This window comes from Dermacentor albipictus, chromosome 1, assembly GCF_038994185.2.
Source record: "Dermacentor albipictus isolate Rhodes 1998 colony chromosome 1, USDA_Dalb.pri_finalv2, whole genome shotgun sequence".
Taxonomy (NCBI): domain Eukaryota; kingdom Metazoa; phylum Arthropoda; class Arachnida; order Ixodida; family Ixodidae; genus Dermacentor; species Dermacentor albipictus.
Genome location: NC_091821.1, coordinates 399,843,786 through 399,857,524, shown reverse-complemented (window position 1 = coordinate 399,857,524; position 13,739 = coordinate 399,843,786). Strand labels below are relative to the sequence as shown.

The 13,739-nt window shown below is 46.4% G+C and overlaps 1 protein-coding gene across 5 annotated transcripts in view; it reads right to left on the bottom strand.

Moving 5' to 3' along the window:
* Nucleotides 1-7,035: 7,035 nt before the first annotated feature.
* The window catches only part of LOC135918763 (uncharacterized), a 105,836-nt gene continuing 99,132 nt past the window's right edge, over nt 7,036-13,739 (bottom strand). For all 5 annotated transcript variants that reach the window (XR_011511428.1, XR_011511429.1, XM_065452440.2 and 2 more), the window contains 3 exons: nt 12,452-12,603; nt 10,471-10,574; nt 7,036-7,418 (listed from right to left, as the gene is read on the bottom strand). Coding sequence is in view for 3 of the 5 variants with exons in the window: in XM_065452440.2 (XP_065308512.1) it covers nt 10,485-10,574; nt 12,452-12,603 (242 nt within the window). In the remaining 2 variants the exon portion in view is untranslated. The remainder of the gene's footprint in view (nt 7,419-10,470; nt 10,575-12,451; nt 12,604-13,739) is intronic.

Below are 13,739 nucleotides of genomic sequence, written 5' to 3'. Positions count from 1 at the left end.
CTTACGTGAATTTGTTACATTGGTTACAACGGTTCTGCAAAAGCTCTATTTCCATATTACTAAAATTTTTTATATTCGTGTGTAACGCATCGATTTTGTCCACTTTAGATGTACTATTGATGCAATTCACAGAATTGTACTATCATTTTTCGTTGTTGTGTTACAGGGTTGTAAACTTGGTAGGTTTCGTTTTTTGAAAATGTTCGATTGTTGAAAATTTTTAATAAAAAATTGATGACCTAACTCAAAAATTCGAAATCAACAGTTACTAGATTTTAAGTTCTTCCTTTAAATGCAATAAGCCTCGTCGAATTTGGTGCAGTGGTTGCCGAGAAAAACGAATTCTCCTTTTACATGTATTTGGATAGGAGCACCCGAGCTAAAGCTTCCTCTTATTAAGAGGAAGCTTTAGCTCGGGCCCAACTCCGACGCGGCCTATTCAAATACATGTAAAAACGCAAAAACGTTTTTCTGAGATAACCCCTGGACCTATTTTAATGAAATTTGTTGCATTTGAGAGAAAAAGTTAAATTCTAGTGACTGTTGGAAGTGGAATTTTGATTTAGGGCTTGAATTTTGTTAAAAGGATTTTCAAAAATTCAGACGCTTGAAAAAAATAGAAGCACGAAGTTTACAAAAGAATAGCTCTGCATCAAGAACAGATATCGCGATTCTGTAAACGGCATCCATTAGACCATTCAAAGCGGACAAATTTGTTATGTCAGTTTACATCATACGTGAATATGTTACGTTGTTTACGAGGGTTCTGCAAAAGTTGTAATTACACATTTCTCCATTTTTTGAGGTTCATGTGTAACATATCAATTTTGTCCGCTTTAGATGTGCTATCAGGTACAATTCACAGAATTGCGATATCATTTTTTCTTGCTGAGTTACGGAGTTGTAAACTTGATAGTTTCGTTTTCTGAAAATTTGCGATTTTTGCCAAATTTTTATGAAAAATTTACGACCTAACTCGAAAATTCGAAACCAACAGTCACTAGATTTTAAGTTTTTTCTTTTAAATGCAGCAAACCCCGTCAAATTTGGTGCAGTGGTTGCCGAGAAAAACGAATTCTCCTTTTACATGTATTTGGATAGGAGCACCCGAGCTAAAGCTTCCTCTTATTAAGAGGAAGCTTTAGCTCGGGCCCAACTCCGACGCGGCCTATTCAAATACATGTAAAAACGCAAAAACGTTTTTCTGAGATAACCCCTGGACCTATTTTAATGAAATTTGTTGCATTTGAGAGAAAAAGTTAAATTCTAGTGACTGTTGGAAGTGGAATTTTGATTTAGGGCTTGAATTTTGTTAAAAGGATTTTCAAAAATTCAGACGCTTGAAAAAAATAGAAGCACGAAGTTTACAAAAGAATAGCTCTGCATCAAGAACAGATATCGCGATTCTGTAAACGGCATCCATTAGACCATTCAAAGCGGACAAATTTGTTATGTCAGTTTACATCATACGTGAATATGTTACGTTGTTTACGAGGGTTCTGCAAAAGTTGTAATTACACATTTCTCCATTTTTTGAGGTTCATGTGTAACATATCAATTTTGTCCGCTTTAGATGTGCTATCAGGTACAATTCACAGAATTGCGATATCATTTTTTCTTGCTGAGTTACGGAGTTGTAAACTTGATAGTTTCGTTTTCTGAAAATTTGCGATTTTTGCCAAATTTTTATGAAAAATTTACGACCTAACTCGAAAATTCGAAACCAACAGTCACTAGATTTTAAGTTTTTTCTTTTAAATGCAGCAAACCCCGTCAAATTTGGTGCAGTGGTTGCCTAGAAAAACGAATTCTCCTTTATACATGTATTTAGATAGGAGCACCCGAGCTGAAGCTTCCTCTTTAAGTTTGCGCGCCTCGCAATTTCTGCCGAGACGGCGTCTTATCATCCAAGCGATCTGCAGTTTGAGCGAGAGGCAGACGAAGCATTCGCTCACCGCTGCTGGCGCTTTTGTGATAGCGTCGTCCCAGTGAGGGCGACGCTATTAGCCGCGGGGGCGGAGTGCATGCGAAAGCGTGGCTGGCTTCTCTGAATACGTACCGTTGATGTGAAGATGTCGTCGACGCGGAATGGTGGTGGTGGTGGTAACAACTTTATTAACAATCCAGCAAATTCGTGGCCTGGGCCTAGGCCGCACCCGAGGAGGTCCGGAGATCCTGTCTCCACGTCGCCTCACGGGCTTGCTGGATGGCATATCATTCATCGCCGACTCAATGATTCATCACAACGAATGGTTTTCTCAATCAAGCTTGCTTTTTTTTCGATTTCCCGATAATTCAGAAAATTCTGCGGCGCAATAACTGAATAACAATAACAGAAACCTGAAAATGATGTAATTTTTTTGGCGCGGCTGCGCACAACCTCCAGGATCAGCCCAGGCAAGAGGCCGCGTTTCTACCAGAAAGCTCGCCGTCGTGCGTAGCGTTCGCCGCCAGCGTTTCCCGGTAAACATTAGGCCTATATAAGCTGCAGTTGCCGGGAAGCGGGAGAAGCAGTAAGGAATATTTGAATGCCATCGCTTTCCACTCTTAAAGGCGAAGCTAGAGTGTCCTCCAATTTTTTACTCAGCAAATTTCGCAAACATGACGGAAGCTGTCGAGGATGAAGAACGACTCCATATATACCGTATCTGGCAGGCTGCCATCACACCTCCCAGCTACAGCGCGATGGACGGACGACCTGTTAGTGACCAGTTCACCGGCGGAAAAAATATTCCCGATGTGCTCGCAGTATATTGAAATGCGTGTCTCAGATGATGCAGGCCTTCGACCGCGGCTACACTACAAAGGACGTTGCGAGGCCCTCGCCGCTGCGAGTGCTAATAAGTAACGAGAGAACGAAAATTGCAGCTTCCGCACTGCTTTTGTGCAAGAAAGAAACGGGATTTGCTGATGCAGTAAATAAAGGCGTATTTTTTAAACTCTCATATCCGAAAATTTAACATAGACTGTTACGCTTGCAAATTTCGTGCTGAAAACACAGTGCTGCATAAGCTCAGGAAGCTAATCACATTACTTAACAAGCATCTTGCTAGCTATCAGTTACCTACACTCTTATAAGGCGTCGCAAGCAGTCATAGTTTTCCTTCGGACAAACAACGAAAACAAACAATAGGCTGTGAAACGGCGCATAGGAAAGGGTGCTTTCGCACGTAAAACCCCCGAATTAACATCACTCGATCATCGCATTCACATACGTGTATGTGTAACCAGGGCATTTGGGAAAAAAAGAACCCTCGTATTCTTCATTTGTATAATTCAGACTCTCTACGCTCGCTGTTAAAAATTATGGGGTTTTACGTGCCTAAACCACTTTCTGCACCTAAACACACGGGTGTTTTCGCCCCCATCGATATGCGGCCGCCGTGGCCGGGATTCGATCCCGCGACCTCGTGCTCAGCAGCCCAACACCATAGCCACTGAACAACCACGGCGGGTGCTCTGAGGAGAACCAGTCGCGATCGAGGAATTGTATACCGATTGGTCTCAATCGCGATGGGGAGTTCCCCATTTGATCGGTGTCGTACGGCCACTTATGATCGCGATCAAGCCCGATTGAGTTCCAATTCGTCCATCGCGACTGGCTCGTTTGCGAAAGCTTCAGAAGGGAGCCACTTGGGATATGCATTAGAACGAAGTCGGGCTCGATGGCGATCGAAAGTGAACAAGTACGTGGCTCAATGTGTCACTGATGTTTCGTCGTATATTGACTATGAGGCAGCGCATTCGTGACCCTGTCTCGCCTAATAAGTGTGACATTATGCACTGAATCGTGAGCTGCTTCCTGAGCGGAAAGTGCGATGTCATGCAAAATGATTTTATTGTCGGCAAGCGGCGGCAACCAGCGACCAAAACAACACAGGCGGCGACGTCTCTGCGCAGGTGATCACCGGCATAGAGTTGCCTATACAATAATTATTGTATGGAGCTCTGTGATCACCGGATCTACAGCCATATTGGATAAGTAGTGGCACCTCCTATAGTCGGTGAAAGTTGCGAATTTCTAAGAAAGTTTTGCCTTCCCCTTTTCTTCCACAGAACAGAAGGGTTTTGCCATCTTTTATGTCAGGTGGTTTCTGTCGGTTATTGTCGCTCGTTAAGACCAATCTACGCGACAGACAAAAGTGAGCAATAAGGATCACGTCATTCGGCACCGACGGTAGAGAGTTCTCGAATCGGGAGACCCACGGCAAGTTCGACCCCCTCCCCCCCACCTTCTTTTTTTGGTTCGCGACCATCCGCCGTCTGTGTAAATGCGTCTGCGACCCTGCAGCCGGGGGTCAGCTCGCTGTCACATTATATTTTTGAGCACGACATGTAAAGCCAAGGGTAGCCTTGTGACAGGTCGCTCCAAGCTATGAAAAGAAGCCGTTGTGTATTTCCGTGCGGTATTTCGCAAAGATGGCGGCCGTGAACATCGTTCGCCTCGTGCACTCGCCTTCGTTGGCGAGTTGGTTTGTCGGCATTCTGGGGGTCATGCAGCCGCTGTGAATCAACGCGCGCTGATTCGGTGTGAAACCGTAACATTCGTCGCCGACACCCGACGACGCGTCTCCGATTAGGCCTAACGGGCGAGACAAATGGTGTGGCCGTGACGAAAATTCGTCGCCGGCCAATGTAATACCGGGCTGCAAGGCGTCGCGGAAAGTTTGTCTACGGGTGGCTGTGGGGTGGCTCATCAGTGATCGGTCGTGAAGTGGCGCGTACGGGTTAATGTGACGGCCGTTGAAGCGGCGTTCGGGACCGCGCCAAGTTCGTCTGTGAGCTCACACGTGGGTAGGAAGCTTCGAACTGCGCGCGATTCTGCGTGCGTGAACATTGAACTAACCGCTAACTAACCGCTAACTAGTCGCTAACCGGCCAGATGTTCACGAATGCGCTGCTTTTGTTGTTCCCTCTTTTCGCATACGGTTGATCGTTTCGATCGGTCCGGACGACCTGGTCGAACCTTGTACCGATAGATATCGCGCGCAGTGTTCCCACTGCGCGCGTCAGGTCACCGACCACGGTCTGGTCATTCATCGTACAGGTACTCGAAAAACCTTGTTACTCGAAAATTCGAATATTCGAAAGATCGAATACTAGATATTCAGTTCGCAAATCAAACTATTCGAACTATCACTGTTCGATTCGAAATAGAATAATCGAGTATTCACGCAATCCTAGCATTGATCGATCTTTTCTTAATATTCGATGTCTATACATATTACGCCTAGTTGTATGCTTGTTGCTTTCTGCCTCTGAGTAATGTCTGGGTGGTGGGCCCCTCGTCAGGCAGTTGAATCTGCCTTTACCCCGTTCATTTCAGACAATGTGTGTCTCAATGAACCATGATAGAAAAGAATTGTCTATGTCTAGTATCTGATCTGTAAGTTGTGTTCTTTGTATGTACTGAGAAAGAGACAGCAGCTCCAGTATATCCTCTCATGTATTTCAGGGACAGACCTGCCGTGTAAACAAAGTGTTACCTTTCCCTTTCACAAAGTATGTGTTCCTAAAAAAAGAAAAAAACAGAGTTGCTTGCGTATTCTGAAGCAGGAAATGATGCAGTATTGGCTATGGCACAATGTCCACCACAGCCGCCCCGAAAACCTCACCCTTTTTTTTCTTAATTTTCCAAGTTTTCGCATGCTTGCCTAACATTATGTTAAGCAACTTTCAGGTCTTTTTGAGGCATACGCCGGCACAACTGTTCTATTTAACTCTTTTCACTGGCGTTGACAACTGCTTGGGCCACAGAATAACGAGTATACCTAGGCTTCAAGTGAAATGAAATGCTCTTCCGAGGGTGACGTGCAAAGCCTTGCCCAGCATTGCCTAAAACTGGGAATGCATCTGCTTTGGTGTCTGAGCCCGACCATTGCAACCATCCTGATTGTGCAAGGAGGATGCCGTTGCGTACCTCGGCAGAGCACAGACACTTGATCTCGCATCGAAATAAGCCCGGGTGAATCCGATCGCGAACGCCCATTTTTTTGCATTTCTCTTCGGTGCACTTGGCTCTGATTTGCGGTGGTGCTGTCGTCGTTGAGGGCTCAGTCCAAAGTGACCAGCCGTAAAGCCTTATTTCCTGGCCGTGCATTTTCCCATGCGTTGCGTAGATCAGCGTGCAGGATTGTGTGAGGCACCTGCCTGGTGGGACATGAAATCGCGACTTGGTAATGTTCACCAATTTAGCAACAAGATTGACTTGAACTCAGAGAAGTGATCAGACTGAAGGCGGGGAGGTTAAACATGTTCTGCCCGGTTAGCTACCCTGCATTGTGGAATGCATAGGGTGCTGTAAACACATAAGTATAGGAAATGCTGTGAGAGGAGCTTCACTTAGCCGGCAGCTGATATATCCCGGAACATCCATTCGAATTTCTTAAAAGCGCTTAGTAGTCACTGAGTGTTTCTTTTTTTTTTTGCTTTAGACATTTCATTTAGAACAATAAGTGCAACATCACTTCTTTAAGCAGGCTGGCCTCAATTAGAAGAAAGAAATTTTAAGACTGTCTGTAGCACTTTGATTCTATTGCCATGGCGATCAAATCGAGTTGCTCATTTAGTGCCCATTTATTCATATGTGGCCGACTCCGTTGGAAGTTCCTCCAAGGCGCTGTAGCGAAAAGCTTCGCTACACGTTTCCTTTTTCTCTTCAAGAAACATTGGGTCGCTGTTGGGTTCCTGACTGGACCTTAGGCATTGTGGGAAATGGTAGAAACGCAGTCATGGCTGCATTTTCCCTACGGCGCATTCTTGCTGAGTGCGTGAAGCTGAAGCTGTGCAAACAGTAGTGTGTACTGAAGAGTCGGCAGTCAATGCTGCGAACGAGATTAAGGAAGTAACGGCAGCAATGTTCAGGTGTCGGAGGTTCGAGCGTCCCGGGCGAGAGCTCAAACATTTTTTTGCACGACCAACCTTCTTTCTACGCAAGCAAACAAATCCGCACGTTCTTAGTTCTGATCCTCTTGATTGCGACGTGTTGCAGGGAAGCCGGGCCGAAGAAAGTAATCGGCAGCACATGAAACAAAGTGGGTTTCTAAAGCACTTTTTAATTTCTAGTGATCAGAGGAGAAGTATCCAAGCCACGGAAATCTACTGATTTCCCGCATTCCGGTCCCGCCACAGTGCGGTCGCAGCGGCGGGGAATCGAGCCCGCGACTTGTTGAGCAGCGGGACGCCTCAGCCGCAGAGACCCCACCGTGGGCGGGCACGTCAAGCAGACTTCGGAAGGGAGGTGCGACGGGGGATAATGTTTTGCCAGTGATCTCTTCCCCCCAGGAAATTCGAGCTCGTCGAAGTATGGACTCCGCACACGGATAAAATGTCATTCGCCGCCCGTGGAAGGCGGCTGCAGAATGTTTATTCTCAATCAGGGGTGGCTTCTTCGGGGATTCCGCACCGCTGGCAACAACCTGCGAAGAAAGACGGATTCGTTATATCGGTGCAAATGAAAAACTGTATGTCGACTGCTTTTGTCTACGGAATATCGGGCTGGGAAAAAAATGAATACGTCATAAACGCGCGCGAAATTAGGTGCAGAAGGGGTTTCACGTTCATTTTCCATAAACTATGAGCAAAAGTGATATAGGTAAAGCGAACGCGAGGTTTCCGCTGACCCTAGGCATTTATGCGGAATAAATTTATACCTTGATTGATATTGTGCCCACGCTGCAGCCAGGGGAGGATCCAGGGTTGCATCAAGGGGGGGGGGGAGGGGGGAGGGTGCGGTGAGGTCGAAAAGAGAGGGGGGTATATTGCGGTTGACAGTGGTCAAGAAGAGTTTGCTGGGCTAATTAGCGTGCGCATTGCATTGACGTTCGTGATTTTTTGTTTGTTATTTTGTCACAGAACACGACAACTGACAAAGACGTTCGAGACAGGCGTTTGACTGTCTCGTCTCTCTACGTCAGTTGTGTTTCGTAGCAAAAAAAAGAAAGAAAAAAAAATGTGGTGGTGTTCTAGGAATTGCGTCACGGCTCGCGCGCTCAATGTTATGGGGAAAAAGAAGTTCCGTCATTTCTGCAGAGGGATGGATGAGAACACACGCTGTCGGTTACAACATTTGTCGTCCTTCGTATTTTAACGCAGGAAGTTGTGCCAACCGTCTCCACATCGCTAGTGCTGGGCTACCGCTCCTTGCCGGCGTTAGCAGTTTCGAAACTTTCAAGTGCGCGAGAGTAGCCTTCAAGCGTTGCACCACCATCTCGCATGTCCGACGAGTTACGTAGGTCGCTCATTCTTCAATGCTACGTGTGGATATGCAATCAGCGTAACAACTCGTTGTCGAGGCCCCTCGTCGGAACTCGGAACCTTGCACAAAAGAGAAAAAGAAATGACGCGCGGAAAGCAAGTTGGGCGCTTTTGTTGAAACCGGTGATATAAAAAAAAAAGGTGAATTCCCGTTAAGCTGCTGCTTATTGTTGTTTTTTTGTAAACGTGAACGGCCCAACAGGAATACACCGCTAGAGGCAACACGCTCGGCCGCAGCAATCAAGTCCTTGGAAAAAAGACAAAGAAAATAAGAACGCCAATTGCCTGGCTGGCCGCCAACTAGCATCCTAGAGGAAGAGATGTTTCCGATCGTGGGACGCTGGACGATAGAGTTGAACCGAGCGAAGACGACTATTTTATTATGGCTGTCAGGCCTTCCACTGCAACCGTTCGCTTTTTCGTCGCGGGAACTAAAAATCAGCAGCCACATTAGCATTCGCCGCGTGCGGATATTATTGCGCTATTCCTATAGTTGTACTGCAGTGACAAAGCACTCTCGGGTGTACCGCGTTCACGCTACGCGGCCACTATTTATTGTAGAACGTTCCGCGATGGGCGCCTAATGTAGATTGATGGACATTTTATTGCCTTTTGCTATCTCGGATAAGGTCGTGGAACACGGCGCGCAGACACCATTAGTGAGATTCTTCAAGACGCGGCTGGGTTTACTAGCTTTCTCTAGTAACCTTGTAAAGTGATGGGTTGGTGTTTTACCGGTTTCATTCTCTACGTGGTCAGGTCACTGTTCTTGTGGTTTTATTATGCCTACGTACTTCCTTTCTTTCTTTTTTTTTTCGCCTGCACGCTCCGCGTATAACACCAAGGGTCCCGAATGTATTTGCACTTTACGTGAATCATCGTCACGGGGAATTTGGTGGAAACTACTATTGCTTTTTTGTTTTTTTTACAGCGAAGCTGTATATGGCTAGCTGATTTGTCCGTCCGTCTGTCGCCTGTGCACCGAAAACTCATCGGCCGCAAGCTCATAGCATGTGCGAAAAAAAAAAAAGAAACGAAAGAGAAGAGTGCGATTGGCTGCGACAGCAGTGACGTCGTTGTTCTCCGTTGCAGTCAAGCGCACGTGCAGCAGCTTCTCTCCGGCTCTGAAATGGGTAGGCCACGCGTCATACGTTCCTCCTGAGAAGCAGGCAGCTTTAGATCAGCAACGCCGCGAGCTGAACAGGGAACGAGCTCGTCTACGCCGTGCCGATGCTTGATCCCGGGCACAAGAACAAGCTCGTGCAGCCGAGCGCAATCAGCAACTGCGTACTGAAGATCCGGCAGCCTACCAAGCCGTCGTTTAATGAACCGTAGTGATTAATCCTGTGATAAACACCGGGCCGCACGTTTCAGTTTCTCTGGTTAACTATCTGCACGGAATGTTTGGGCGGTGACTTTTTTTTAAAACCTACGTTACCAAGTGTTATACTTTCTTTAAAGCGTCGCAGGAAACCGTCCATGGCCAGTAAGTACAAAATTTCCTTTCCCTCTTTAACAAAGTAAGTGGCTTCACCTCACAAAGTGTAAGCACGAGGTAAAGCACTCTTTACAGGACTGCTTTGCCATGTCTAAACAGAGGTTTGAATGTCTTTTCAAAGGGCAATTTTTCGACTCTGCTACTCCTTTGTTTAATTCGGCACAGGAAACCAGACTTACACAAACAAAAGTTTTCCCTTGTTCATACTCGAAAACAATTTCGCTACGTAAATAGCTTGTACAAAGTGCCCTTTACAAGAAGCGCTACGGTAGATTTAAGCGGAAAGTTAATTTTATGGTTTTTTCAGGAGGGCTGTGGGCGAGGATAGGGTATTATTGGGATTTAAAAACGCAGCTTTTAACTCCTAGTAATAACATAAAACCGTGCTGGAAAGCGGCACTACTCAAGTTCTCATTACTCAAATTTCCTTCTTTTATGCAAAAGTAGCTTCACCACATAAACACTATTTGTCAGGTAAAGTACTCTTTACAGAAAGCGGTGTTGCGCTTCCATTGAAAGGGCCTCTGGGCCAAAAAGAAACAAAAACAGCAACAACAAAAAACAATAAAGGCATCATTAAAAATCAAGAAACAATAATGCCATAATGACAATGTAGAAAAAAAGGAAGCAACATGCCCACTTATGGCACGCTAAAATTATGTTTTCGCTTTAGCCAGATGCAGCGCCACAATGGGCAAATCAACTATGCTGCTTACCGTGACAGCGTTCCTCAATCTTGAGCGCTGAGGATGCCGCTACGGCCGTCGCCGGCGTACGGATAGAGGCCCGCCGCCTTCTCCAGCTCGGCCCTCTCGAACAACTGCGAGGAGGGGGCAATGCCATCAGCGGGAAACTGACTGGATTTGGCTTCGCCTGTGAGAGGCCGTGTACTACGAAAGGATAACGAAGAAATTCGAGAGGACGGTAGGGAAGGTGCAACGATCAACGGAACACATAATGATAGCCGCAACGGAAACAAGATGGGATAATGGCAGTATGGGTTGGATATCAAATGCCGGAAGGCGATATAATTGAGATTAGGAAGAAGAAATGGAGCCGAGCAGCGTGCGTGATGCGTAGAGCAGGTTACTCGTGGTCTGCTTAAATAACTAAGTTAGTACCGAGAGCAAAGCAACGTCGTTGAGGGTGGCTGAATATTAGATGGTGCAGTTACAAGAAAGGTGCAGACATAAGGTACGTTTGGTTCAGGCAGGAAAGGGGTAATTGGAGATCTATGGGAGAGGCCTTGGTCTTGCAATATATTAATATAGGATGACGATGACAGTGTTAGAGAGGGAGGAAGGGAGGGAGGAAACTATGCGGAACGAAATGGCCGGAGGAGCATGCATTTGGCCTGCCATTCCACAATCGGGTAAGAAAGAGTGGGCAGGAAGGGTTAATGAGGGTAAATGCACTCGAGGGTGGCATAACATCGGATGGGGTAACGAACTTGTGAAGGTTTCGGGCAAAGGATGAGCTAGGATGACGTCAGACAAGATCAACGGGGAATCTCGAACAGGCTCTGTCCTCTGCGGTGGACTTTTATAAAATTAACATTGGGATGATAGCGATAACTACAGGCGACAGAAGATGCGCAGTCACTGCACACAATATGTGGCAACGTGCCGTATCCGTTGGAAGCGGTGCCAGTGGACGCGGCGAACCCTTGCTAATACCTAGTGTTATGAGTGGCGAAACTTGGCACCGACACCATGTGTTTCGAAATATCGGATGTTAACGGAGCGTTAAGTTTAGACAATTACCAAATGATTCGTTACCAATTAGGTCCAAATGGAAAGTGGTAGGATCGACACGTAATTGCACGATGCCTTTGATTTTGCTGATTGGCGAAAGTAACATCGGCTAGCTCAAGAAAAGGAATCGCTGTTTTTATTGAAATGAAAATAGAATAAAAGGATTTAGTCACCGCTCTTTAATGGTAATGGCTACACATAATAACGATAATTAAAAACGTGTTGTAAGATAAGACGAAACAACGTCATATGGTGGAGAAATCTGGTACAGTGTTTCCCCAAAAAGAGTAACTGAATTTGGTATGCAGTCTTCCAAGATAGTATTATTATTGCTTCATTTCTTCGTCATATTCCACAAGTGCATACCAAATAAAATATGAAAACGTTTCTGCAAGGAACTAAGCAAAATGCAGTAGGTCAACTATATTGGCGAGCTCCCGGTGTGTTGTGCTTGCTTTGACAGTGCCAATGTGTGTTTTTGAGGTGCACCTCTATGCAGATAATAAGAGCGTGCTTAAACAAATATGAACGATTTTCTCAGTGGTGAAAATATGACCATCACGTGCGGTAAGAAAGGACCAAAGAAACCTGTGGGTTTTGTCAAGAAAACGTCTGCTGCTGCTGCTGACGGTCGACCTTCTTGCGAGAGCCTCTGTCGAGCAGGTAGTTCAATATAGGTAAACTCAAAGGCACAGTCTATTATTTGTATTTGTCGAGCTTTTGCAGATGTTTCTGTTACGTCAACAATATCACTGAGCTCCCAGTTAAAGGGCTAGCTAGACACACAAGGAACAAAAAATGAAGACAGGTTGCACTGCACACTATAAGCTGAGTCCCGACATACGTGCGTATCGCTTTACAGGCTTTGGGATGTTGCGGTGCAGGGTTTCGAAACGGGCGTTCACTAGGCACTATAGTTGCGTGCAACGAGGGATTCACGTACGGTCCGTATGAGCTCCCGCAGGCGTTCCCCGCGTAGCTCGTCGCCGGACCTGGTCGGCAGGTAGCGTCCTTCGGCCACCACGAACACCAGCGCCCACAGCGCCACCAGGCTCAGCAGCCGGTACACCACTGCGCACAGGAAAGAGGCGCGCGCTGGCGGGAACCACCCCACCGCGCCGCGCGCGGTTAGGCCTAAGCCGGCGCCATTGTGAGACGAGCGCGTTTTACGCTGCGAAATGCGGCAAACGGGTGGTCAGCGAAAAAAATTATTGCGCGTTAGTGTTATGATTAGTTCATGGAAACATTTAAACAGCGCACGAAAGAGACGTGGAAGTGCAGAATAGTGGCTGCCTCTGTCCCGAAAGGGACACCGGTTGCACTCGATCGCCAGTTTTGGAGAGGAGGAAAAAGAGGAGAAGATGGCACAGCGCAACAAATCATGCGCCACACACAGACACGTGAGAAGCATTATAAAAGGCAACAGTCGAGCACTGTAGCCCCGGAAATAATTCTGTAACGTCCTTGTGGGCCTTGTGCTGTCGTTCAGGGGATGATTCCAGCCGTACCTTTTTTCGATTTAACCATTTTATTCAGTAAATCACACTTGTAAGGATACAGGGTTGGCCTCATTCACTTGTTCAATACACGCGCGCAATACAATACACTACACTCAATACTCAATACACACAACACTCAATACAATACACGCGCGCACCACCCGAAAAGTTTGTCAGTTAAGCGTCCCTCGCTTCAACTGCTCCCCCCCCCCCCTCCCGTCGCGTTTCCGCTCTCGTTTGTCCCTCTTGAACGTGGGTTGCAACGTGAGGCGCTGCGACTTGGTTGTTCGGTGCTTTCCTTCGCATTCGCCAGCTTTTTCTTTTTCTTTTTTATTTAAGGTGTAGTGCGTCCCCACCCGCTGTCGACAACACGTTTATGGACTCGGAAGATTGGCCATTCGGTAACAAAAAGGTGTTGAGCGGAGCTCGTGAGACACCAAACTGCTGGAACTGATGGAAACAAATCGAATTCGCAAAAAAAAAACGCGTTACACAGAGTGGCAGAGAGTGTACCTACATCTTTGTTTGATCGTTCGTTTGTTTGTTTGCTATTTGTGCGTATGCATGTGCGTGCATGCGCGCGTGACCCCATTTTTCTCCCACTGCTAAGCGTCTCATCCGTTCATTTTCTCTTTTTTTGCGCCATTTCAATCCCTTCATGTGACAGATTAACCAGTGTGCGAGCCAAATAGCTGTAGCGGACGTAATCATAATAAAGACAATTCCATTACG